This window comes from Hylobates moloch, unplaced genomic scaffold (assembly GCF_009828535.3).
Source record: "Hylobates moloch isolate HMO894 unplaced genomic scaffold, HMol_V3 SCAFFOLD_333, whole genome shotgun sequence".
Lineage (NCBI taxonomy): Eukaryota > Metazoa > Chordata > Mammalia > Primates > Hylobatidae > Hylobates > Hylobates moloch.
Window position 1 is genome coordinate 1 of NW_026652608.1, and position 26,883 is coordinate 26,883.

The following is a 26,883-nucleotide window of genomic DNA, read 5'->3' on the forward strand; positions in this document are numbered from 1 at the left end:
TGTTTAGCAGTAAGTGGGGACATTCTGACCAAGATGCCGGCCTCCTGTCTGACATCCAGGACAGAGTCTCCATCTCCTATGAAGCAAATGCCCATGTATATGGAGAAATCACTTGGATTTGGAAAAAACTGAACACAGATTTGGACTCATTATATCTCACATCATCTCAGCCTGGTTCAGCAGCAGAGGAAGTGGATCCACCCACATCAGCATCAGTGGCCTGCAGCCTGGGGTTCTGGGGAGTATTACTGATTCCTGAGTAGAAGTGGCCAAATCACCCTGGTGTAGCATCCGCACACACCCTCCTGCTGCCCATTCAGGGGCCTGAATTTTAAGGAAACTTGCTTGTGTAGGGTGAAATGTCAAAGTTTGATTTTGCCCTCCAAAGGTTTGCTTAAAATGAATGGACAAAAGACAAATCATAGAAGAAAAAGGCAAACAAATTTATTTAACATGCAGAGGAATAATCACAGGAGAGAGATTACCCAGATAGCCCAGTGAGGTCCAGGTGCTTATACATCCTTTATGGAGGAGAGGGAGGTGGGAACTGTAACCAACCTAGGGAGAGTAAATGATGTAAAATAAAATAAATGGATCCTCAAAAGAATAGGTAATAGTCTGTCTGGATGAAGTCAACTACTAACCGCTTTTGAATTTAACTCCTAGTGCATGTTAATATTCCCTGATAGATCTAGAATCCCAGGGAAGGTTTTCGTGACAATTGGCTTCCTTCTGGAAAAGAGCCATTGTCCAATTGATGTTTGCTAAATGCTTTCAGTTTGAAATAAACATTGCACAAATGCAGCCTATCTGGAGATGTTATTTCCCAGATTCCTTGACTTGCAACTGACCTGCCAAGAAACACCATTCCAGAGAGATGCCGCTCCAGGTGGAAGATAAAGGTGCTTTTTCTGGCTGGATGCATCAGTCTGTGTCTGCACCCAGGCCTTTCCCTTTCACCGTGCTTCTGCTGATTTCCCATGGCCATCTCTGCCCCTCACTGCTGTCTCTGAGAAAGGCAGCTCTGCCTGCACACATGGCAGACCACAGGGCTTGGAATGAGCCTTCCCTCAGTCAGTGGTATGGTTTCACTGTGTCCCCTCAAATCTATCTGCCGTTAAATTTGACAGAATGTTCAAATTTTCTTTTATCTTTAGAAGAAAACAGAGTTCTCTGCACTCTGTTCCACTCTTGCTGCTGAGGATGGGCATCGGGGCACCCACTGTGAGGAAGGAGGAAGCCTGTGCTCTGAGGGTAGTCATGCCTCCTGCCCACCTGAGTGACCTCATGAAGCAGAGCCACCCACACGACCAAGGCCACCTGCCTGTTCCTGACCTGCCATGTCACAGACACAGAAACCTTGTCACATTTAGTCCATGATATCTTGAGGCTGCTTTGTAATTGGCAATTTGATCACCTTCTGATTCTGCTTGGTGTCCACTTTCAGTTTTTGGAATCAATTGTTTTTCAACGTTTTGATTTAAGAGTATAGCCCCTGGGACATCACTGTCATGTAAATTTTGAGCTTGTCCATTTTCTAAGTGTGTCCAACCACCTTGAGTGGTTTTAGAACTTATTCCCTGTGTCACATCAAAGCAGATTCTATAGTGACTAGGTGCTGTCAATCACATGAGGGCTAAAGATGACGATTGCTGCTCAGATCCTGCTCTAGCTACTTAAACTTTGTTGTCTCCCACTGTGTTCTGTAATATTTCATATCTTTTAAGCTCCTTGTTGCATTTAGTAGTACTTTTAAATAGCATATTAAGTATTATGCTTTTTAATTTGATGACTCCAGTTTGGTTGATTTCTATATACATTTATCCACGCATGTTTTAAATTTAACAAAAATGACCCTTTGAAATTTTAATTGTGCTTGCCATGAAATTCATTATTGTGGAGTTGAAAATCAGCTCAAATACACTTTAAACCCTAAGCCTGAAGCAGGAGCTTCTTATTCTGTTGCTTCAATCATTCTTTTGTTTCTATCACACCATGTTCTGTCATGGAACAGACATGAGTTATCATTAATTTTGATGGAATTTTAGAGCACTATTTTCAGTGGAATCAAGTGAAAGCATAAGTTTTTTGTGCTTTTACAACAAAAAGAAAGGATTTCTATTTATTTTCTGGTAATGATGAAGTAATATGAAGATAAAATATTTTTGTATTATTTGAAATATTTTCTTATGAGAGCATAATAGTGAATGCGTCATCTCTAAAATGACACTTAGGTTAAATACTTCTGAAATTCTTAAAATTGGGGTGAAGAAGAAAAATGTCATACATTATTGCATTTAGTAAAATCTGTGTTCTACATCTTTGAATAAGGTGTTTATGTTCAAAGCTAACTTTTGGAATTGCAAGAACTTTGTTTCACTGGAAACAAGGTAATTGAGGAAAATTAAAATATTTTGGCATTAGAGTCTTATATCTGCCATGAATTTACAAAGCCTATGAATAGCCAACACTCAAACATTTTTACTAATTATTCTTAGCTGTACTCCCCTGAGGACAGCTTGTGTAGAATGCTTTCTCCAGCATGACACCGGAGAGGGCAGTGTAGTTTATCATTGATAAAGGAGATACAAAGTTGGTAAAGTGGGACAAAATCAGTATCTCAGTATGACCAAGTATTTTCTTGTATAAGATACACCCTAAACTGGCAATTTCCAAAATGTGTTCCCGTTGTGTTATCACTAATCTGCATCTATGGACTGCTTATTCTGCCAACCAAATGTATTTGAAAAATGAAGGCAAGCCAGAGAGGGTGAGGATAAGATTTTATTCACTCTTTTTTCATCATAGCTGCTTGCTCACAGGGCATGTGCTCATCTGAATTCTCCTACTGCTGATGCCATTCCTAGGTGGCCTGAACATATGAGATTGAGGTACAACGGAGGATTCATGGGCCAGAGTCCTTAGCATCAAACTCCGACCCTGAGATCTCCAACAGCCTCCACTTCTGCAAACTCAGAGGCCCAGATGAGCTCCTACTCAGAAAAGCAGTGCATGTGAGCAGCTGGACGACCCCAGCAGGGAAGTTTCTTTTTGAGGATGTAGCACTGTGGAAGGAATTTGTAGGTTTTGCATGCAGTAAGAAACGCCAATATCCTCAACCTCTACTCTGCTGATTTTCAGTGTAAAATCAGTGCCGGACCCACTGCCACTCAACCTGTCAGGGACTCCAGAGGCGCAATTGGAAACCAAATAGATTAGGAGCTGTGTAGACTGGCCGGGCTTCTGCAGGTACGAACGCAAATAGGTGTATCCACTACTCTTCAGGAGGCTCTGACTAGACCTACAGGAGATGGAGGCTGGCTCTCCAGGGGTGACGGGCAGGGAGAGTGGAGTCTGGGTCATCACAATATCCCCACTGGATCCTGAACCAATGAGAGTAAAGTACAAGGTCGTGTACAAACATTATGAGCATCTTTTGTAATTTTGCTTATAATATTGATTTTTTTAAAAACATAATTTTGATTCACATCATAAAAAATAAACTTTTAAAAATGTGCCCATTATTTACTAGGTACAAGAGACTCCTTTATTTTTCAACATATTATTCAGAGTACTGGTCGTTGTTCCTTTCAGATGGTTTCTAATTATTCACAGAGCAAATTATAAATTCCCTTCCCTGAAACATAGGCTGTACACCTCTAACACTTGATTAGAATAAGCATGGGACACTGTGGAGTCCCAGAGCTCATCCTTCCACCCCATACTCTACACTCATCTCCTTTTGTCCTTACCAGGCACCCAGAGCATCAGTAGCCCCAGGAGCTGAGCAGAGAGCCTCATTTTGAGAAATTGAATACAGGAGTCCTGATCAGTGAAGGCGAGGTTGTAGCTGAGCTTTTATCTCAAACTGACAAGAGAAGGTCCTTCCTAGGGGAAAATATACAAATCCTCTGGTGGATGCAGGGGTTTGGAAGGAGCCAGTGGGGTAGGGGTGTGTTTGTCCTGTGAGCAATGTGACATCAACTGTCCTTTGAAGGAAGACAAAGAAAGATGAAGTCATATTTGCCTATACTGATGTGAATAAGGATCTTGCGGTGGAAGTTGGAACCTTGGGCTGGGAAACACTGTGTAGTACATGCCACACCGAGAAAGCAGAAGGACCCTGATGATGTAGAAATGTGTGTCTAGGATGCATCTCTGGAAGGTGAATGCCATTCTACATGACTCCCTTCTAGTCAGTCTAGAGAAAGAAACAGCCCCATCCCCACAAGCACTGACACGCAGAGAGCCTACAAATAAAAAGTGGTCTTGAGCCACTTCAAGAGCTGTCTGGTATCTGCTGTTTCCAGGATAACTGTTTAAGAATGTCCGATGCAAGTGTTGGGATCTTCCCTCCCCTGGCACCGGGTGAGTGAGCCTCATTAGGGCAGTCTGTCCAAGGGCCTCACAGGGAGAGAATGATGTGAGTTTCTACATTTAGAGCCAAGAGCCCAGCTTAAGTAAGAGGAAATGGGGCAGGAATTTTATGCCTCAGGCAGTGAATGTAGAATTCCTGATGAGCAATTGTTGAACCTGGAATATATCCCATTATAATAATTTCACCTATACCAGATTAACCAGAGGGATCTCTCAGAAGAGAAGAATTTCATAGGCTCATGATGAGAATGAATGAGAAATAAGTTTGAATGATGTTTTTCTGAGTGGTGTTTAAGAAAACTCTTTCTACAAAGTCTTCCTCATTGTGTGGAATGAGGTCCTGTCAGGTCTTTGTCAACTCTGAGAGAGACCTGAGTCTCCCCCAGCCTGTATGTGGTGTGGCCACAGCCATGAGTCCACAGTTCAAACAGAGAAGCTGTGAGAAGTACAAGAGCTGGATCCACAGTTTTATGTGTTGAATCACCTGTATCTGTAACTGGCATGTTCTTTGCATTCATGTAAAGACAACCAAAGCTCAGGGATGTGAGTCTGCAACACAGCTAATCATTAACATAGGGAAACAACCTGACTATTCTTTATCTGTCAATGCAGTGCTTAGTATTGCATTGAACAACTCCTGATAAACGGTGCCTAATTGCTTTCACAGGGACACTCACTGTCCTGCAGAGGAAAACAATCTAAGAAGAATTGAAATAATATATTTCTGTGCTATGTAATCTTCGGAAATGTAACCCATAGTCATATCTGGTAAAAAAAAAAAAAAAAATACATAGCTGAGTGTGGTGGCTGACGCCTGTAATCCCAGCACTTTGGGAGGCCGAGGCGGGCGGATCACGAGGTTAGGAGATCGAGACCATCCTAACACGGTGAAACCTCGTCTCTACTAAAAACACAAAAAATTAGCCAGACGAGATGGCGGGCACCTGTAGTCCCAGCTACTTGGGATGCTGAGGCAGGAGAATGGCGTGAACCCTGGGGGGCGGAGCCTGCAGTGAGCCGAGATCGCGCCACTGCACTCCAGCGTGGGCAACAGCGAGACTCCGTCTCAAAAAAATATATATATATACAAATAAAGTTTTAAGTATGATTCCACAAGAAAGTTTGGTTTCTATACATTCTGAGGAATCTAGCAAAATAAGATATTTTTCACAAGGTTAGAAAAAATAATTAAGTAAAAATGATACTGGCTTTAAATGTTGAACTCCATGGCGATAACCTGGGTTGATGATCACAGATTGTGATGAGGAGGTAGGATTAGAATGAAAGTCTCATATTTTACCATTTAATATGTTTATGATTTTCTTTCATTAAATTTTGTAACTTCTGTGCGTAAGATCTTGTTTGCAAGAGAGTTTGAGGAGCTTGTGGGCTGATCAAGGACAAAGAGATGGACACAAGGGTGTAGTAGTGCACACGACTTTTATTGGGCAAAGCTTTGATGGGTTTTCAGGGAGACGTTCCTCACAGCAGGAGTCTGAGCAGGGGCTAAAGTGCCAGGGTTGCTTCTCAGAAGGTGGGAATGCGGATTTACTGAAGAAGGTGCTATGCGTCCAGGGGATGTCACACAGCAGCACAGTGGGGAGATTCTGGGTCATACAGCTCCCAGGGCAGTAGCGGTTTGGGGTTTGCATAACCTGGGACTTATCTATTACCATCAAGTGTGGGTAAAATATCTTGGAATAGACAAAACAAGCATTTTTTAAATGGCTAAAAGTCTTCATTCAGCTATTTATGAAATTACTCTATTGTAAAATTTGAGTTTGTCACATGTCATTGAGAAATAAGCCTGCAGTTTAGAAATAACACAGGGGCAGTTCACATAGATCATTGTTGGTTCATTAATATAACCCTGTGGCCCATTCTGTAGACTTCTTCTACAGACTGAATTAGTCCAGATAGCCCAATCCCACATTGCTATGGGTGAGATGGAGTCACACAGAGCCCTGTTCTCCATCTGGACCCTGTTGGACAATTTTTCTGATTAAAAGTGAGTGTTTTCCTTGGGTGAGAATTGAGACTAAACTGACAGCATGGGGGACATCCCTCTGTGTAACTCCAGATCATCTGCACTCAATTTCTGGCTCCCAGGCACCTTGGATTGGTGCTGGCCGCATTAGCTCACTAACTACAAACTGTTGCTCACTAGAACATAAATTCGTGGATAAATATTCTGTACACAGGGGGCTCAGAGTAGGCTCTTTGAATGTGTTTCTGAGAAAAAAATCTTTCTGAACTCTGGGCTAAACATGCTTGTTTACGGTCTGACCTCTTTGGTTCTTCAAGATCCTTTTCTAGGTCTTCCTCATCTGAATCTGTTTCTAAATTTTTTAATTATTGTTTTTCTTTTCCGTGGCAAATAGAGAAAAATATATAATGTACAGACTTAGCTATGAGATTAATGGAAACCTTTGTTGGCATGAAGGCTTTATCTCTATGCATGTTAATTTTTCTGCGGAGCCCACCTCTCCCACAATGAAACTGCATAAGGTGAACTGATCATTCCATTGCCTCTCTGAACATTCTCTGTTTTACACATTCTTTATTTTCTCTAAGATCCCATCACTTCTCACTCTTAAAGAAAGAAGCCTTGTTTCTAAAATAAGGCCTCCATAAAAGCCACAGATTCTTCAATTGTTAAGCTGTGATTCTGACCACCATTAAGAATTTTCATTTAAAACAAATTGCCTTTATTGCATCTTGAAACTATATGCCAGCTAAAAGAGGTTGCTCTTGTTTAGAAGTATACTCAAAAATATAATTTAGCAGGAAACATTTGCTTTAATTTTTTCACTTAATCAACAGAATTCTTTTTCTTTTGCCTTAGATAATTGTTGGTGCAATCAGAGGTCTTGAGTGAATAGATTAAATAACTTCTTATATTTTGTTTCAAATTTCTTCTTGGACTGCTGGATTCCATCCTATGTGAAAACCACCCAGTCTCTGGGTTTTAAGCTGGATATTTTCCAAAGCAAGAATGGAAAAGGTGAATAAGATCTGCCTAAATAAATAATTACCAAGTCATCATAGACTCCAGATATTTGTAAACTTTATAACTTCATCCAATGGCTGCTCCCAAGAGTTCAGAAACATTTATTTTATTCCATTCTTTGTTGTTGTTGTCTTCTATTACCGATTTATATGGTTTCGCTTTGTGTCCCCACCCAAATCTCTCCTTGAATTGTAATCCCCATAATCCCCACCTGTCAAGGGTGGGACCAGGTGGAGGTAATTGGATCCTGGAGGTGGTTTCCCCCATGTTGTTTTCATGATAGTGAGTGAGTCTCACAAGATCTGTTGGTTTCTAAAGGGCTCCCCCCTTCTCTCAGACTCATTCTCACTCCTGCTATCCTGTGAAGAGGTCCCTTCTGCCATGATTGTAAGTTTCTTGAGGCTTCATTCATGTAGAACTGTGAAATTATTAAACCTCTTTTCTTTCTAAATTACGCAGTCTCAGGTATTTCTTCATAGCAGCATTAGAATGAACTAATACAGTAAATTGGTACCGAGGTAGTGGGGCATTGCTAAAAGATCCCTGTGAATGTGGAAGTGACCTTGGAACTGGGTAATGGGCAGAAGTTGGAACCTTTTGGGGAACTCAGAAGAAGATAGGAAGATGTGGCAAAGTTTGGAACTTCCTGGAGAATTGTTGAATGGCTTTGACCAAAATGCTGAGAGTGATATGGACAATGAAGTTCAGGTGAGGTGGTCTCAGATGGTGATGAGAAACTTATTGGGAACTGGAAGAAGGATGATTCTTGCTATGCTTTAGCAAAGAGACTGGTAGCATTTTGCCCCTGCCCTAGAGACCTGTGGAACTTTGAACTTGAGAGGCATGATTCAAGGTATCTGGTGGAAGAAATTTCTAAGCAGCAAATCATTAAAGAGATGACTTGAGTGCTCTTAAAATCATTCAGTTTTATGCAAAGATATGGTTTGGAATTGGAAATTATGTTTAAAAGGGAAGCAGAGCATAAAATTTTGGAAAATTTGCAGCCTGATGATGTGATTGAAAAGAAAAACCCATTTTCTGAGAAATTCAAGGTGGCTGCAGAAATTTGCATAAGTAATGAAGGGCCAGATGTTAATCGCCAAGACAATGGGGACAATGTCTCCAGGACATGTCGGAGGTCTTCAGGCATCTTATCTGATCTCAGGCCTTGAGGTGTAGGAAGAGAAAATGGATTCATGGGCTGAGCCCAGGGCCTTGCTGATTGATACAGGCTCAAGACTTGGTGCCCTGCATCCCAGTCATGGCTAAAAGTGGCCAATGTACTGCTCAGGCCATTGCTTTAGTAGGTACAAGCCCCAAGCCTTGGCGGCTTACACGTGGTGTTGGGCCTGCATGTGCACAGAAGTCAAGAATTGAGGTCTGCCTAAATTTCAGAGGGTGTATAAAAATGCCTGGATGTACATGCAGAAGTTTTTGGCAGGAGTGGAGCCCTCATGGAAAACCTCTGCAAGGGCAGTGCAGAAGGAAAATGTGGGGTAGGATCACACACACAGAGTCTCCACTGGGGCACTGCCTAGTGCAGCTGTGAGAAGTGGACCATCATCCTCCAGACCCCAGAATGGTAGATCCACCAACAACTTGCACTGTGCACCTGGAAAATCCCCAGAGACTCAACGCCAGCCCATGAAAGATTTAATGAATGCCCTATTAGATTTTGGACTTGCATGGGTCCTGTAGCCCCTTTGTTTTGGCCAGTTTCTCCCACTTAGAACAGGCGTATTTACCCAATGCCTATATTCCTATTGTATGTAAGAAGTAACTAACTTGCTTTTGATTTTACAGGTTCATAGGCAGAAGGAACTTCCTGTGTCTCAGATGAGATTTTGGACTTGAACATTTGGGTTAATTCAGGAATGAGTTAAGACTTTAGGAGACTGTAGGAAAGGCATGATTGTATTTTGAATGTGATTTCTTTTACTTCACATAATGTCCTATAGGCTTACCCATGTTACAAATGACAAGGTTTTACTTATTTTTATGGCACAATAGTATTCGATTGTGTATATATACCAAATTTTCTTTATTCATCATCCATTGTTAGACACTTAGTTTGATTCCATACCTTGGCTATTTTGAATAATGCTGCAAGAAACACAGGAGTGTGGGTATTTCTTTGACATATTGATTTCATTTCTGTTAGATATATCCCCGGTAGTGAGATTGCTGACTCAGGTAGTAGTTTTATTTTTAACTTTTTTAAAATTATTACACTTTCAGTTCTAGGGTACATGTGCATAACATGCAGGTTTGTTACATATGTATACATGTGCCTTGTTGGTTTGCTGTACCCATTAACTCATCATTTACATTAGGTATCCCTCTTAATGCTATCCCTCCCCCATCCCCCACCCCAAGACAGGCCCTGGTGTGTGATATTCCCCACATTTTGTCCAAGTGTTCTCATTGTTCAATTCCCACCTATGAGTGAGAACATGTGGTGTTTGGTTTTCTGTCCTTGGATAGTTTGCTCAGAATGTTGGTTTCCAGCTTCATCCATGTCCCTACAAAGCACATGAACTCATCCTTTTTTATGGCTGCATAGTATTCCATAGTGTATATGTGCCACATTTTCTTAATCCAGTCTATCATTGATGGACATTTGGGTTGGTTCCAAGTCTTTGATATTGTGAATAGTGCTGCAATGAACATACGTGTGCATGTGTCTTTATAGCAGCATGATTTGTAATCTTTTGGGTATATGCCCAGTAATGGGAAGGTTGGGTCAAATGGTATTTCTAGTTTTAGATCCTTGAGGAATTGCCACACTGTCTTCCACAATGGTTGAACTAGTTTACACTCCCACCAACAGTGTAAAAACATTCCTATTTCTCCACATCCTCTCCAGCATCTGTTGTTTCTTGACTTTTTAATGATCACCATTCTAACTGGTGTGAGATGGTATCTCATTGTGGTTTTGATTTGCATTTCTCTGATGGCCAGTGATGATGAGCATTTTTTCATGTGTCTGTTGCCTGCATAAATATCTTCTTTTGAGAAGTGTCTGTTCATATCCTTTGCCCACTTTTTGATGGGGCTGTTTGATTTTTTCTTGTAAATTTGTTTAAGTTCTTTGTAGATTCTGGATATTAGCCCTTTATCAGATGGGTAGATTGCAAAATTTTTCTCCCATTCTGTAGGTTGCCTGTTCACTCTGATGGTAGTTTCTTTTGCTGTGCAGAAGCTCTTTAGTTTAATTAGATCCCATTTGTCAATTATGGCTTTTGTTGCCATTGTTTTTGGTGTTTTAGTCATGAAGTCCTTGCCCATGCCTATGTCCTGAATGGTAGTGCCTAGGTTTTCTTCTAGGTTTTTTATGGTTTTAGGTCTAACATTTAAGTCTTTAATCCATCTTGAATTAATTTTTGTATAAGGTGTAAGGAAGGGATCCAGTTTCAACTTTCTACATATGTCTAGTCAGTTTTCCCAGCACCATTTATTAAATAGGGAATCCTTTCCCCATTTGTTTTTGTCAGGTTTGTCAAAGATCTGATGGTTGTAGGTGTGTGGTATTATTTCTGAGGCCTCTGTTCTATTCCATTGGTCTGTATCTCTGTTTTGGTACAAGTACTATGCTGTTTTGGTTACTGTAGCCATGTAGTATAGTTCGAAGTCAGGTAGAATGATGCCTCCAGCTTTGTTCTTTTTGCTCAGGATTGACTTGGCATTGAAGACTCCTTTTTGGTTCCATGTAAATTTTAAAGTAGTTTTTTTCCAATTCTTTGAAGAAGGTCATTGATAGCTTGATGGGGATGGCATTGAATCTATAAATTACCTTGGGCGGTATGGCCATTTTCACGGTATTGATTCTCCCTATTCATGAGAATGTAATGTTGTTCCCTTTGTGTCCTCTTTTATTTTGTTGAGCAGTGGTTTGTAGTTCTCCTTGAAGAGGTCCTTCACAACCCTTGTAAGCTGGTTTCCTAGGTATTTTATTCTCTTTGTAGCAATTGTGAATGGCAGTTCACTTATGATTTGTCTCTCTGTTTGTCTGTTACTGGTGTATAGGAATGCTTGTGACTTTTGCACATTGACTTTGTACCTTGAGACTTTGCTGAAGTTGCTTATCAGCCTAAGGAGATTTGGGGCTGAGATGATGAAGTTTTGTAAATATGCAATCATGTCATCTGCAAACAGGGACAATTCGACTTCCTCTTTTCCTAATTGAATACCCTTTATTTCTTTCTCCTGGCTGATTGCCCTGGCCAGAACTTCAAACACTATTTTGAATAGGAGTGGTGAGAGAGGGCACCCCTGTCTTGTGCCAGTTTTCAAAGGGAATGCTTCCAGTTTTTGCCCCTTCAGTATGATATTGGCTGTGGGTTTGTCATAAATAGCTCTTATTATTTTGTGATACATTCCATCAATACCTAGTTTATTGAGAGTTTTTAGCATGAAGCACTGTTGAATTTTCTCAAAGGCATTTTCTGCATCTATTGAGATAATCATGTGGTTTTTGTCTTTGGTTCTGTTTATGTGATGGATTATGTTTATTGATTTGCATATGTTGTACCAGCCTTGCATCCCAGAGATGAAGCCAACTTGATCATCGTGGATAAGCTTTTGATGTGCTGCTGTATTCAGTTTGCCAGTATTTTATTGAGGATTTTCGCATCGATGTTCATCAGGGATATTGGTCTAATATTCTCTTTTTTTGTTATGTCTCTGCCAGGCTTTGGTATCAGGATGATGCTGGCCTCATAAAATGAGTTACAGAGGATTCCCTCTTTTTCTATTGATTGGAGTAGTTTCAGAAGGAATGGTATCAGCCCCTCTTTGTACCTCTGGTAGAATTCGGCTGTAAATTTGTCTGGTCCTGGACTTTTCTTCATTGGTAGGCTATTAATTATTGGCTCAATTTCAGAGCCTGATATTGGTCTATTCAGGGATTCAACTTCCTCGTGGTTTAGTTTTAGGAGAGTGTATGTGTCCAGGAATGTATCCATTTCTTCTAGATTTTCTAGTTTATTTGCATGGAGGTATTTATAGTATTTGCTGTTGGTAGTTTGTATTTCTGTGAGATTGGTGGTGATATCCCCTTTACCATTTTTTATTGTGTCTATTTGATTCTTCTCTCTTTTATTCTTTATTAGTCCTGCTAGCGGTCTATCAATTTTGTTGAGCTTTTCAGAAAACCAGCTCCTGGATTCACTGATTTTTTGAAGGATTTTTCTTGAGTCTATCTCCTTCAGTTCTGCTCTGATCTTAGTTATTTCTTGCCTTCTGCTAGCTTTTGAATTTGTTTGCTCTTGCTTCTCTAGATCTTCTAATTGTGATGTTAGGGTGTCAGTTTTAAATCTTTCCTGCTTTCTCTTGCGGGCATTTAGTGCTATAAATTCCCCTCTACACACTGCTTCAAATGTGTCCCAGAGATTCTAGTACGTTGTGTCTTTGTTCTCATTGGTTTCAAAGAACATATTTATTCCTGCCTTCATTTCATTATTTACCCAGTAGTCATTCAGGAGCAGGTTCTTCAGTTTCCATGTAGTTGTGCAGTTTTGGTGAGTTTCTTAATCCTGAGTTCTAATTTGATTGCACTGTGGTCTGAGATACAGTTTGTTGTGATTTCTTTTATATTTGATGAGGAGTGCTTTACTTCAAACTATGTAGTCAATTTTGGAATAAGTGTGATGTGGTGCTGAGAAGAATGTATATTCTGTTGATTTGGGGTGGAGAGTTCTGTAGATGTCTATTAGGTCCACTTGGTGCAAAGCTGAGTTCAAGTCCTGGATATCCTTGTTAACCTTCTGTCTCATTGCTCTGTATAATATTGACAGTGGGGTGTTGAGGTCTCCCATTATTATTGTGTGTCTAAGTCTCCTTGTAGTTCTCTAAGGACTTGCTTTATGAATCTCAGTGCCTATATGTTTAGGTATTGGGTGCATATATGTTTAGGATAGCTAGCTCTTCTTGTTGAATTGATCCCTTTACCATTATTAATGGCCTTCTTTGTCTCTTGATCTTTTTTGGCTTAAAGTCTATTTTATCAGAGAGTAGGATTACAACCCTTGCTTTTTCTTTTTTTTTTTTTTCTTTCCATTTGCTTGGTAGATCTTCCTCCATCCCTTTATTTTGAGCTTATGTGTGTCTCTGCATGTGAGATGGGTCTCCTGAATACTGCACACTGATGGGTCTTGACTCTTTATCCAATTTGCCAGTCTGTGTCTTTTAATTGGAGCATTTAGCCCATTTACATTTAAGATTAATATAGTTATGTGTGAATTTGATCCTGTCATTACGATGTTGGCTGGTTATTTTGCCCGTTAGTTGATGCAGTTTCTTCCTAGCAGTTTCTTCTTTACAATTTGGCATGTTTTTGCAGTGACTGGTACTGGTTGTTCCTTTCCATGTTTAGTGCTTTCCATGTTTAGTGCTTCCTTCAGGAGCTCTGGTAACGCAGGCCTGGTGGTGCAAAATCTCTCAGCATTTCCTTATCTGTAAAGGATTTTATTTCTCCTTCATTTATGAAGGTTAGTTTGGCTGGATTTGAAATTCTAGGTTGAAAATGCTTTTCTTTAAGAATGTTGAATATTGGCCCCCATTCTCTTCTGGCTTGTCGAGTTTCAGCTGAGAGATCTGCTGTTAGTCTGATGGGCTTTCCTTTGTGGGTAACCCGACCTTTCTCTCTGGCTGTCCTTAACATTTATTCCTTCATTTCAACCTTGGTGAATCTGATAATTATGTGTCTTTGGGTTGCTCTTCTCAAGGAGTATCTTTGTGGTGTTCTCTGTATTTCCTGAATTTGAATGTTGGCCGGCCTTGCTAGGTTGGGGAAGTTCTCCTGGATAATATCCTGAAGAGGGTTTTCCAACTTGGTTCCATTCTCCCTGTCACTTTGAGGTACACCAATCAAATGTAGATTTGGCCTTTTCACATAGTCCCATATTTCTTGGAGGCTTTGTTCATTTCTTTTTACTCTTTTTTCCTCTAAACTTCTCTTCTTTCTTCATTTCATTAATTTGATCTTCAATCACTGATACCCTTTCTTCCACTTGATCCAATCAGCTATTGAAGCTTGTGCGTGTACCACGTAGTTCTCATGCCATGGTTTTCAGCCCCATCAGGTCATTTAATGTCTTCTCTACACTATTTGTTCTAGTTAGTCATTCATCTAGTCATTTTTCAAGGTTTTCAGATTCTTTGCAATGGGTTCAAACATCCTTCTTTAGTTCAGAGAAGTTTGTTACTACTGACCTTCTGAAGCCTTCTTCTGCCAGCTCATCAAAGTCATTCTCCATCTAGCTTTGATCCATTGCTGGTGAGGAGCTGCAATCCTTTGGAGGAGAAAAGGCACTCTGCTTTTTAGAATTTTCAGCTTTTCTGCTCTGGTTTCTCCCCATCTTTGTGGTTTTATCTACCTTTAGTCTTTGATGATGGTGATCTACTGATGGGGCTTTAGTGTGGATATCCTTTCTGTTGATGTTGATGCTATTGCTTTCTGTTTGTTAGTTTTCCTCCTAACAGTCAGGTCCCTTAGCTGCAGGTCTATTGGAGTTTGCTGGAGGTCCACTCCAGACTCTGTTTTCCTGGGTATCACCAGCAGAGGCTGCAGAACAACAAATATTGTAGAAGAGCAAATATTGCTGCCTGATCCTCTGGAAGCTTCATCCCAGAGGGGCACCTGGCTATATGAGGTGTCAGTCAGCCCCTACTGGGAGGTGTCTCTCAGTTAGGCTACACAGGTGTCAGGGACCCACTTCAGGAGGCAGTCTGTCCGTTCTCAGAGATCAAACACCATGCTGGGAGAACCACTACTCTCTTCAAAGTTGTCAGACAAGGACGTTTAAGTCTCCAGAAGTTTCTGCTGCTTTTTGTTCAGCTATGCCCTGCCACCAGAGGTGAAGTCTACAGAGGCAGGCAGGCCTCCTTGAGCTGTGGTGGGCTCCACCCAGTTTGAATTTCTTGGCTGCTTTGTTTACCTACTCAAACCTCAGCACTGGCAGGTGCTCCTCCCCTAGACTGGCTGCCACCTTGCAGTTCGATCTCAGACTGCTGTGCTAGCAGTGAGCTAGGCTCCGTGGGCATGGGACACTGAGCCAGGCACGAGATATAATCTCCTGGTGTGCCATTTGCTAAGACAGTTGGAAAAGCACAGTATTAGGTTGGGAGTGTCCCAATTTTCCAGGTGCCGCCTGTCACGGCTTCCCTTGGCTAGGAAAGGGAATTCCTGGACCCCTTGCCCTTCCCAGGTGAGGCAATGCCCCAACCTGCTTCAGCTCGCCCTCTGTGGGCTGCACCCACTGTCCAACCAGTCCCCTTGAGATGAACCACGTACTTTAGTTGGAAATGCAGAAATCACCCGTCTTCTGCGCTGATCATGCTGGGAGCTGTAGACTGGAGCTGTCGCTATTCGGTCATCTTGGAATGCCTGCAATTTATTTTTAATACCAACTTTCCAAATTTCAAGAACTTCCTATTTCCATCAGCAAGATTCAATTGTAATCAAAGAGTTTAGTATTAGTATCTTGTGTCTGCTATGAAATTACAAAATCTATTTGACACTCACGAACAAGATGTTACTGATTGTCCTCAGTCAGCTCCCCCTGAGGAGAACTAGTGGAGAATCCTGTCTCTACTGTCTCATGGAGTGGAGAAGAATGGGAAATAGAACAACAGGAATTTAAAAAGTGGGAAAATACCAATTTTACATATAACCAAATATTTTCTTTAAAATTTACCAAAAATTGCTAAGCCCTAAGATGTATTCAACATGTTATGCCAGAAATGATCAATTGTCTGGCTGTTTTGCTCAATTAATTTCAACAAATGTAGGCAAGGAAGGAGGATTCCCTTCTCCTTTTTTTTTACTCACAGCGTCCTTGAACATCCTCATTTTCCTGTTGCTTATGAGAGTGAAGGCTGTGTGAGGTGACAGGAATATAAACAGGGGTGCTGACCGGACACAATGTTTCACACCTATACACTCAGCATGTTGGGAGGCCATGTCAGGTGAGTGGCTTGAGCCCATGGGGTTGACAACAGGCTGTGCAACATGGTGAAGTACCAATGCTATGAAAAATATAAAAATTAGCCATGCTTAGTGACATGCACCTGTCCTCCCAGACAGAGTCTTCAGAAGCATACTCTGACCTGATTCCTCCAACAGCCTCCTCTTCTGCAGTCTCAGAGACCCTGCTGAGCTGCTCCCAAGACAAGCAGGGCACGTGAGCAGCTGGGACACCCCAGCAGAGAGATTTCTGTTCAGGACTATACCACTGTGGGAGGAAGCTCTCTACTTTGCATGCAGTAATAAAACCCAACATCCTCAGCCTCCACTCTGCTGATTTCCAGTGTGAAATCAGTGCCTGACCCACTGCCACTGAACCTGTCTGGGACTCCAGAGGCCCAGTAGGAAACAAAATAGATCAGGAGCTGTGGAGACTGGCCTGGCTTCTGCAGGTACCAATACAAATAGGTGAATCCATGATCACTATCCATGAGGTTCTGACTAGACTTGCAGGAGATGGCGGCTGGCTCTCCAAGGGTGACAGGCAGGGAGAGTGGAATCTGGGTCATCTCAATGTTCTCACTGGATCCTGAAATAATAACAGAGAAGTGCATGGTTATATAGATCACTATGAGCAACTTTCATGATTTCCCTTAAGATTTTGATTTAGTTACATATTTTTTAAAGTTTTGATTTATATCATTAAAAGTAGACTTTCTAAAATTAATCCAATATTTATTAGCCAGCAGGGAACCCTCTATTTTCAAGATCTTAATCAGAGCACTGGTCATTGTTCCTGGGAGGTGATTCATACTTATTCCTGACACAAAAATATGAATTCTGTTTTCTGGAGCATAGACCATGTGCCTGTACACATGGTTGAAATAAATATAGGAAGCTGTGGAGCCACCAGAACTCACCCTCTCTCCCCATTTTCCCACCTCATTTTAATCCTATCCTTACCAGGGACCCAGAGCATTAACAGCCCCAGGAGTTGAACAGGGAGCCTCATTGTGAGAAGGTGACCTGTTGAGTCCTGATCAGTCAAGGTGAGGCTAGAGCTGAGCTTTTATCTCAGACTCAAAAGGGAAGAACGTCCCTAGGGTACAATATGCAAATCACCTGGTGGGTGCAGCACTGTGGAAAAGGTTGATGGGGCAGGTGGAAGATCTCTTCTGTGAACAATATGACATAAAATGTTTGTTGGAGTAAAACAAACATAGTTCAAATCAAGTTTGCTTGTGGTCAAGGGAAGAGGGCTCTGACTGTGAAAGTTGGGACCTTGGGCAGGGACACATTGTGTAGTGCATGCCACACTGAGAAAGCACAAGGACCCTGACAATGTGGAAATGTGTTTCTAGGATGCATCTCTGGGAGGTGAATGCCATCCTGCATGGCTCCCTCCCAGTCCATCTAGAGAAGAAAACAGCCCCATTCCCACAAGCACTGATGGGCAGAGGGCCTGCCAATAAAAAGTGCTCCTAAGCCAGTTCAAGTGTTTCCTGGTATATGCTGTTTCCAGGATAAAGGTTCAAGATCTTGCAATACAAGTGTTAGAATCTCCCCTTCCCTGGGATCTGGAAAGTAGGCCCCAAAAGAAAGCTGTGTCCAAGGACCTCACAGAGAGAATAGTGTGGGTCTTTACGTTTAGAACCAAGAGCCCAGCATAAGTAAGAGGAAAAGGCACAAGAATGTTATGCCTCAGACAGTGAATATAAAATTCCTAGTGGCCAACTTTTCAATCTGGGATAATCCCATCATAATCATCTCACATATACAAGATTGACCAGCAGAATCGCATAGGTAAGAATTTCCTTGGTTAATGATACAGACCAATAAGAAATAACATTGCATTATGCTTTTCCTAGTGGTGCTTAGGAAAACTCTCCTCACACAGTCTCCCTAGTCATGTGGGATCAGATCCTATCAGGGCTTCCAGGTTCTTGCCAACCCTGAGTGAGACCTGAATCACCCCTAGCCTAGATGTGGTGCAGCCACAGCCCTAAGTCTGCGGTTGAGAAGGAAATTTTCTATATGAGAAGAGCAAGGACTCCATCTACAGTTTCATGTCTTAGAGTTACCTGTACCTGAAACTGAAATTTTTATGGTTTCATGTAAAGATGCTCACAGCTCAGGCATGTCAGTCTGCCCCACAGCTGATCATTACAAAGGGAAACAATCTCATGTTTCTTCATTTGTTAGTGATGTGCTTATTATTTAATTGAACATCTCCTGAATAATGGTGCTGACACCAAACACCATCAAAAGGACAGTCACATTTCTGGAAAAAAACAAAAAAATTCCGGGAACAATTGAAAGATTAACTCGTTGTGCCACGTAAACTTGAGTAATTTAACAGAAGTTTATATTTAATTGCCCAAGAATGCAAACAAATTTAATTCTAGGTAAGATTCCAGAGGAAGGCTTGGTTTAAATATCTTCTGGGAAATCTATGAAAATACATCTTTTACAAGATTGGAAAAAATAATTGAACAGCAATGATATTGATCCTTAAATACTGAACTCCATTGCAATAATGTGGATTAAGGAGATCGAATTGTACTTAAGAAACTGGATTAGAATAAAGGCTCATATTATACTATTGCAATTTTATTTACTATTTTCTCATTAAATTGAATAACTTTTGTGTACCTGACTTTTTCTTTTCTTATGTTATTAACCAATTCTAATCTGCTTCTAAGTTTTTAAAAAGTCAGACTCCTAATTAATGAAAATAGTGAAAAAAGAAAAGTCAGAGGCAGAAGAAGAAAAAGAAAACACAAAATACAATCAGCCTAACTAAAATACAATGAGATGGTACATCTTATTGCAAGTTCTTAATAAATATTCTCAAAGGGTGTTAAATGAAGAATCAGTTCTATCTATTATCCAATATGGAAACTTGAATTGCAGGAAAGTAAATAACAGTAAAAAAAATTGTCGTGATTTCTTTTACTATAAGTCAATTCTTCAAAAGTTTATTTTTGCAAAGTATTTTTTAAGATGCTTAAATTTAAGATAGCCTTGCTATTTCCTATGAAACTTATGCCAAGGCTTTGACAACAGCAGACAAAGCTGGTCACTCCACAGTAGACACAGATCAGAAGGTGACGGAACAACCTCCATTCGGATCTAGGTGTACAGCAGGCCTCTGCCTCTGTTTCTCTAACATGAACCATGGTCACTGGAAAGAGGGAGGACTTATACAGGTGAGGTTTATTATTGCTGTGGCTCCTTTTCCTCATGCGGTTAGTTTGGGGTCCATAGAATTGGGAGCAACTGCATTATTCATAAGACTTGGGAAGAGAGTCTTAGAAGTGGAATTGTTTGTGTTCATGACCCTGGATTCAGTGTTTGGGGTGGACACTGTGATCTGATTTGTAGGGGATTGGAAGGACTTGCGGGCTGAGCAAGGAAAAGAGATGACCACAGGGGACAGTCGCACACATGACTTTATTGGGTGAAGCTTTGACAGGTTTGCAGAGACAAGTGCATCCCAGCAGGAATCTATGCAGAGAATAAGGTACCAGGGTTGCTTCTCAAAATGGATGGGTCACTGGACAAGGGGCTGTGTGTCTAGGGAACACCACACAGCAGCACAGTGGGGAGCTTCTGGTTTAAGGTTTTCATAACTGGGGTTTATCTTATTGCTGGCAGGTGTGGTTGAAATTTTCTGGACATGCAAAGTAAGTATTTTCTAGAAGATTAAAAACATTCTTCCTTGGAGTGTTTTTAAAATAATTGCATTTAAAATTTGAGTTTGAAACAGGCCATTAAGAAGTAAACACAGTTTTGAAATAAACAACATAGGGGCCAGGACACACAGGTCATCTTTAACTCATTTATACTGTTTCCAATTTTGTAGACTTTGCTCTACAGATGGTATTAGTCCAAATTGTCCAAACCAACACTACCATGGATGAGGTTGAGAAAGACAGAGTCCTGTTCCCCTCCTGGGACCCAATGAAGGTTCTTTTTGATTAAAGGGGAGTTTCTCTTTGGTTAAGAATTAAGACCAAGCCACCCACTGAGCATCCCTTGGTGAAGCTGCAGACCCTGTGACTGGATTCCTGGCTGCAAGGCATCTAGGGTTGAAGCTGTCTGCATTATCTCACTAACTGTAAACTGTCACTCACTGGAGCATAGATTCACAGATAAATACTCTGGAACACAGAGAGCACAGGGAGTGAAGGCTCCGTGAATGTGTATCTTCTGCTTCTAAGAGTCCATCTCTCCAGCACTGGAAAAAACAGGGTTGTTTATATGTTGCACCTTCAGACCCTGTTCCAGACCTGTCTAAGCTGAATCTGTTTCCAAATGTTTGAAGTATTGTTCTTTACTTTTTCTTGGAAAAAAAAAATGGTTAGAAATCCTGTAAAACTGTATGCACAGCTGTGGGATTAAGTGGTGAGCTTTTCCTCTGTGCTTGTTAATGTTTTTGCCGAGCCCACCTTACCCACCAACAAACTGCACAAAGTGAAGCAAAGATTCTGTTTCCTTCCTGAGCATTCTGTGTCCATGTCACTTCAATCTCTGTCTCTGTCTTCAAATTTCTTTCTCTTCTGCCGGCTTTGTTAAAATGTCATCTTTATCTTATAAGGAAAATCTTGATGTCCTTTATAATATGGAGATAGGCAGACATTTAACAAAGACTTTTTATTGACCACCTGGGCCAGGGCCCATCTAGTCAATACACGATAATCTGCCCATTTCATAATCCTTAATTTTCATGTTCGATTAAATTCTGATGAGAAAGGAAAATGGGCTAAAAACTTCATCTTGAAGGAAACATTAATGTTTAATGCACAGAAACTGAAAATGAAGCCTGAGTTCTCCCTCCTCACCGGAGTTGGAAAAGCAGGAGGAAGAGGAGTAAAGCTGAGTCCCCATGTCCCCAAGGGCCTCCTGAGGCTGCTCCTGCTCTCAGAGGGTGGGGAAGGTGGATGAGTCAGCTTGCGCTGCCACACCAAAAAAACTGGACCGGATGGCATAAACCACAGAATTTAATTTTCACATTTCTGGTGCCTGAATATCCCAGATGGATGTCCAGCAGGGTTTGTTTTCTGGTAAAGACCTTCTTCCTGGTTTGCAGATGCCAGCTTCTCACCATGTCTTCACACAGCTTTTCCACAGAGGGGAAAGTGGTTAGAGAGAAAGAAGAAAAAGGAGAGCTCTCTGGATATTGTAGAAACATAAATCCTGCTCGATCAGAGACCCTTCGTTATGACCTCAGTTGCATCTTAGAGGCCCTAATTTCTACAGTCACATTGAAAATTAGGGTTTCAACATGAATCTGAGGGCACAATTCAGTCCATAGCAGGTGGGACACAGCCAAGGCCGTGCTTCCAGTCTCAGAGCATGGGGCAGGTTCCACACAATTCAGCACACAGGTGGCTCCTCCCAGGTGCCCTGGTCACAGGGAAGATTTGACTCTAACTCTAGGGCTCCCTGTTGATAATGGGACACCAGCACTCCTACTTTCCCAGTGTTCCTAAGACCGTGATGTTTTCTTTTGTTTATTGTGGAGTGCGTTTGCCATCTTCAGGCAGGTCTTTGACATAGCAACTTACAGGACATTTGATTCTGTGATTGTGAAAATTAATTATTGATTAATTAATCATAAATAACAAATTAGACAACACACTGAATCAGAAAAAAAGGAGGGCTGAATTAGGAACTTAAAAGAAGACAGAGTGTCTTAAAAAGACATATTTCTTTTCAAACAAGAACAGTTAGAGTCACAGATTTTTTTAGCAAATGACTTTTTAGCAGCAATTATGAAATGGTAAATGACAACTTCAGATAGTCTAACATAAATATAAGTTTATGGTCAAAAGTATTTTTAAGAATCTTATAAACACATTTTCAGATTAAAACAAACAAACAATGAATGTGGGTTTATCACCAGATCCACTCAATAGAAAATGTCTCAAATGTGTGATTGAGTCAAAAGTACATTTGTCACTGATGGAAAGCTCCAGGTTTTATTTGTTTCTATTTTTGTTTTTGGTCCTTAGAAGAAAGCAGCTTTCTCTCCACTCTGTTCCACCTCATGCTGCTGAGGATGACCATGGGGACAGTGACTGTGAGGAAGGAGGAAGGCTGTGTTCTCAGGGTGGTTGTACCTCTGGCCTACCTTAGTGACCACATGGAGCAGAGCCACCCACACCGCCAAGGCCACCTGCCTGCCTCTGCACTGCCATGGCAACAGACATAGAAATCTTGCACATTAAGTCCACCATGTTTTGAGGCGTCTTCATAATAATTTGATTATGTTCTGATTCTCCTTGTATCTCTCCCCTTTCAGTTTTTGGAATCACGTACTTTTCACTATTTTGACTTGAGAATATAGACCTTTGCGATATCAGCATTATGTAGGTTGTACATTTGTTTGCTTTTCCTAAAAAATATATCTAACCACCTTGAATGGGTTTTGATTTTGTCTCCTGTCTCACAGAAAAGCAGAAACTCAAGGTGAGTAAGTGCTGTGAATCACAGGAGGGCTAAAGGTGACTATGGCATTGCTTACCTCGTGCTCTTGCTACTTATATTTTATTTTCTTTCACTGCATTCTGTAATAACATTTAGGCTCAATGATGCATTAATTAGTATTTTTGAATAACATATTAAATGTCTTATGTTTCTTAATTTGTGGGCTCCGGTCTGATAAATATCTATATACATTTTGCCATGGAACTTTTAAACCTAACAGAAATGACATATTGGATTTTAATTGTACTTACTATGGAATCCATTATCTTGAAATAAATCATCTCAAGTATCAGGATCTCGTTCTATTGATTAATCAGTCTTTTGTGTCTCTACACTGTATTATCACATGTAACAGACATCACTCATTACTCGGATTCATGTGAATTTATTTCGCAGAAAAATCAGATCATGGATGCAGATTAGTGGTAACACAAGTGGAATTCATGTTAGAAATGGCTGGTTTGGGGATAGTTTTCTACATGATAACACTTGGTCATGTTGGGAAATTGCTATCTTCCCACTTTCCAAACGTTCTCTCTCCTTTACCACTCACACGAAACTGCCCTCTCTAATATTATGGTGTAGAAAGCACTATTACTTTTTTAACAGATAGCATTTCTGTTAGGTTTAAAAGTTGCATGGCAAAATGTATACAGATATTTATCAGACCGTAGCCCTCATATTAAAAAAGCATATAAATTTAGTGCACTATTCTCAATGGAATCTATTAAGAGCATAATTTTTCTATACATTTACAACTAAAAAGAGAAGATTCAGATTCATTTTCAGGAATAAAATAGTGTCATGTAAAAATAATGCATTTTTTCATTTTTTAAATCATTTTCTTATGACCACTAGTACTAAATAGTTCTTCTCTAAAATACTATGTCAGTAAAATACTTTTATAATTCTAAGAATTTGAGAAGGAAGTAAAAATCTCATGCAATTCTGCATTTTTCCTGTGGTACATTACGTAAACTTTTTGTTTTCTATCTGAATTATTTTGTTTATTTTCAAAGCCCACTTTTGGAATTGGAAGAACTCCATTTTCGGTCAGGAAAAGGTAACTGAGGCATGCCAAACTATTTTGGCATTATCATCTTATATTTGACATGGGTTTAAAAAATCTGTAAGTGGAAAAAAATCAAACATTTTATCAAATTATTCTTAGCCATACTCCCCTGAGGACAGCTTATGTACAAAGCTTTCTCCATCATAATACTAGGGAGAGCAGGCTCGTGTGAGTGGTAAAGGAGAGAGAAAGTTTGGAAAGTGGGAAGATAGCAATTTCCCAACATGGCCAAGTGTTATCATGTATAAAACTATCCCCAAACCAGTCGTTTCTAACATGTATTTCAATTGAGTTACCACTACCCTGCACCCATGATCTGATTGTTCTGCCAAATAAATGGACTCCACAATTGTGGACCAGACAGGGAGGGTGAGGATGAGCTTTCATTCACTCTCCCTTCATCAGAGCTGGTTGTTCCCGGAGCACATGGCCACCTGTGGCAGCTGATGGAGCCTTAACATGTGGGACTGAGGAGCAGCTGAGCCTCTTATGGGCCAGAGTCCTCATCAGCAAACTCTGCCCTGAATTCTCCAACAGCCTCCTCTTCTGCAGCCTGAGAAACTCTGCTGACCTGCTCCCCAGGCAAGCCGTGCATGTGAGCACCCCAGAAGGGAGGTTTTTGTTCGGGGTTGTACAATTGTGGGAGGAGACTGTACAGTTTGCGTGCAACATCCTCAGCCCTCACCCAGCTAATTTTCAGTGTGAAATCAGTGCCTGATCCATTGCCACTGAACCTGTCTGGGACTCCAGAGGCCTGATTGGAAACCAAATAGATCAGGAGCTGTCAAGACTGGCCTGGCTTCTGCAGGTACCAAAAAATAGGTTTTTCCATCACTGTAAACAAGGCTCTGACCAGACCTGCAGGAGATGGAGGCCGGCTCTCCAGGGATGATGAGCAGGGAGAGTGGTGTTTGGGTCATCATAATATCCCCACGGGACCCTGAAATAATATGAAAGAAGTGTAAAGTTATATAGACACACCATGAGCAACTTTCGTGATTTCCCTTATGATATTTATTTACAGTTATGTATTTTTTTCCAGTTTTCATTTATATCATGAAAAGTAGACTTTTTTTTTTTAAATGAATGCACTGTTTACTAGCCAGTAAGAAACTCTTTATTTTCTTTCTTTTTTTTTTTTTTTTTTTTTTTTTGAGACAGAGTCTTGCTGTCGCCCAGGCTGGAGTGCAGTGGCGCGATCTCGGCTCACTGCAGGCTCCGCCCCCCGGGGTTCACGCCATTCTCCTGCCTCAGCCTCCCGAGTAGCTGGGACTACAGCCGCCCGCCACCTCGCCCGGCTAATTTTTTGTGTTTTTTAGTAGAGACGGGGTTTCACTGTGTTAGCCAGGATGGTCTCGATCTCCTGACCTTGTGATCCGCCCGCCTCGGCCTCCCAAAGTGCTGGGATTACAGGCGTGAGCCACCGCCCTCAGCCAAACTTTTTATTTTCAACATCTTAACCAGAGCACTGGTCATTGTTCCTTGGAAGAGGATCCTGATTACTCATAAGGCACGAATATGAATTCTCTTTCCTGGAGCATAGACGATGTGCCTCTAACACAGGGTTGAAATAAATATGGGAAGCTGTGGAGCCCCCAGATCTCAGCTTCCTACCCCATTTTCCCACCTCATTTTACTTCTATCCTTACCAGGGAGCCAGAGCATTAGCAGCTCCAGGAGCTGAGCAAGGAGCCTCTTTGTGAGAAGGTAAACTGAGGAGTCCTGATCAGTCAAGGCAAGGTTAGAGCCGAGTTTTTATCTCAGACTCACAAGGGAAGGTCCTCCCTAGGGGACAATATGCAAAATCTCTTGTCGGTGCAGTGGAGTGGAAAGAGCCAAGGGAAGGGTGAAGGGGCCTCTCTGGTGAGAAAAGCTCCTTAAATGCCTTCTCTGTTTGGAGGTAAACCAACAGAAATAAAATCTATGCTGCATAAGTAGGATAAATTCCCTGTCCCTTTTGTCTCCTCTGTTAGATTTCTTGTTTCTTAGCACTTCCCAGGGACATTTTTCACTTCTTAGTAAGGCTGAGATTCCATAAGTAATCGATAATTCTTCTTTCTTTGTTCGTATGCTTTAGTCCATAATTAGCTTTTTCAATTTTTTTCTTGAGGTAATGCACATACCGAGTAAAGGGCTGAAATGTTAAATATGCAACTAAGTTTTATGTATGTTCTCCATCCCAATGAATCTCTAGAGTATTTCAAATTCTCCAGATTCATCCCTCTTGCACCTTCCCAGGCAACAACTGCTTTCCCATTCCCATCAAGGTAACTGGAATTGAGATATTCATCACAATAGCTTGTTTTTTCCTGGACTAGAGTTTCATATACATTGAAGGAAAAACCTGTTTTTCTTTTGTTTTTCCTTGCTTCTTGCTCTTTTCTTTACTATTTATGAAATCTTCTTTATTTCTGTGCATTCAACTTACTATCTGCTCTCATTTCCTGTGATTCTGAAAAATTAACTCTTGAATATATAGAGAGCATATCTACAAGAAATCTTTTCTCTTCATTTTGTTCATAAATAAGTGTTTTTACTTTACCTTTATTTTTGAAGCCTATTTTCACTGGATAATGAATTCTTGGTTGAGTCCCCTCCACCCAGCGTGTAAATATGTAATCTCACTGTCTTCTTGCCTCTATTGGTCCCATAAATAGTTAATCGAGGTTTTATTACAGTTTCCCTGGTATAATGAACCAGTTTTTTTTTGATACATTTGAGATTTTCTCTTTGTATGTGATTTAGAATTTGAACTATAATCTGTATAGTGATGCATGTCTTGATGTTTATCCTGGATAAGTTCCATTTTTTTGATCTTATAGACTAATGTATTTCATTACTCTTGACACATGTGCAATATTTCTCAGGTCTCTCAGGTGTGCCATCTCCGAGATGCTTTCTGTGTGGTTATTCTCTGCAATTCACTCTACTGTGTTGCTGTACATTCTCTATTTACGTTATGTCTTA

The 26,883-nt window shown here is 40.8% G+C and overlaps 2 gene segments (V, D, J or C); both read right to left on the bottom strand.

The window, feature by feature from the left end:
* Positions 1-2,997: 2,997 nt before the first annotated feature.
* LOC116464248 (immunoglobulin kappa variable 2-28-like) lies at positions 2,998-3,801 on the bottom strand. The segment is given in 2 exon segments: positions 2,998-3,383; positions 3,753-3,801. Coding segments are annotated over 2 exon segments (435 nt in total).
* Positions 3,802-14,632: 10,831 nt separating this feature from the next.
* LOC116464249 (immunoglobulin kappa variable 2-40-like) lies at positions 14,633-17,372 on the bottom strand. The segment is given in 3 exon segments: positions 14,633-14,679; positions 16,642-16,941; positions 17,316-17,372. Coding segments are annotated over 3 exon segments (396 nt in total).
* Between the last annotated feature and the right edge of the window lie 9,511 nt (positions 17,373-26,883).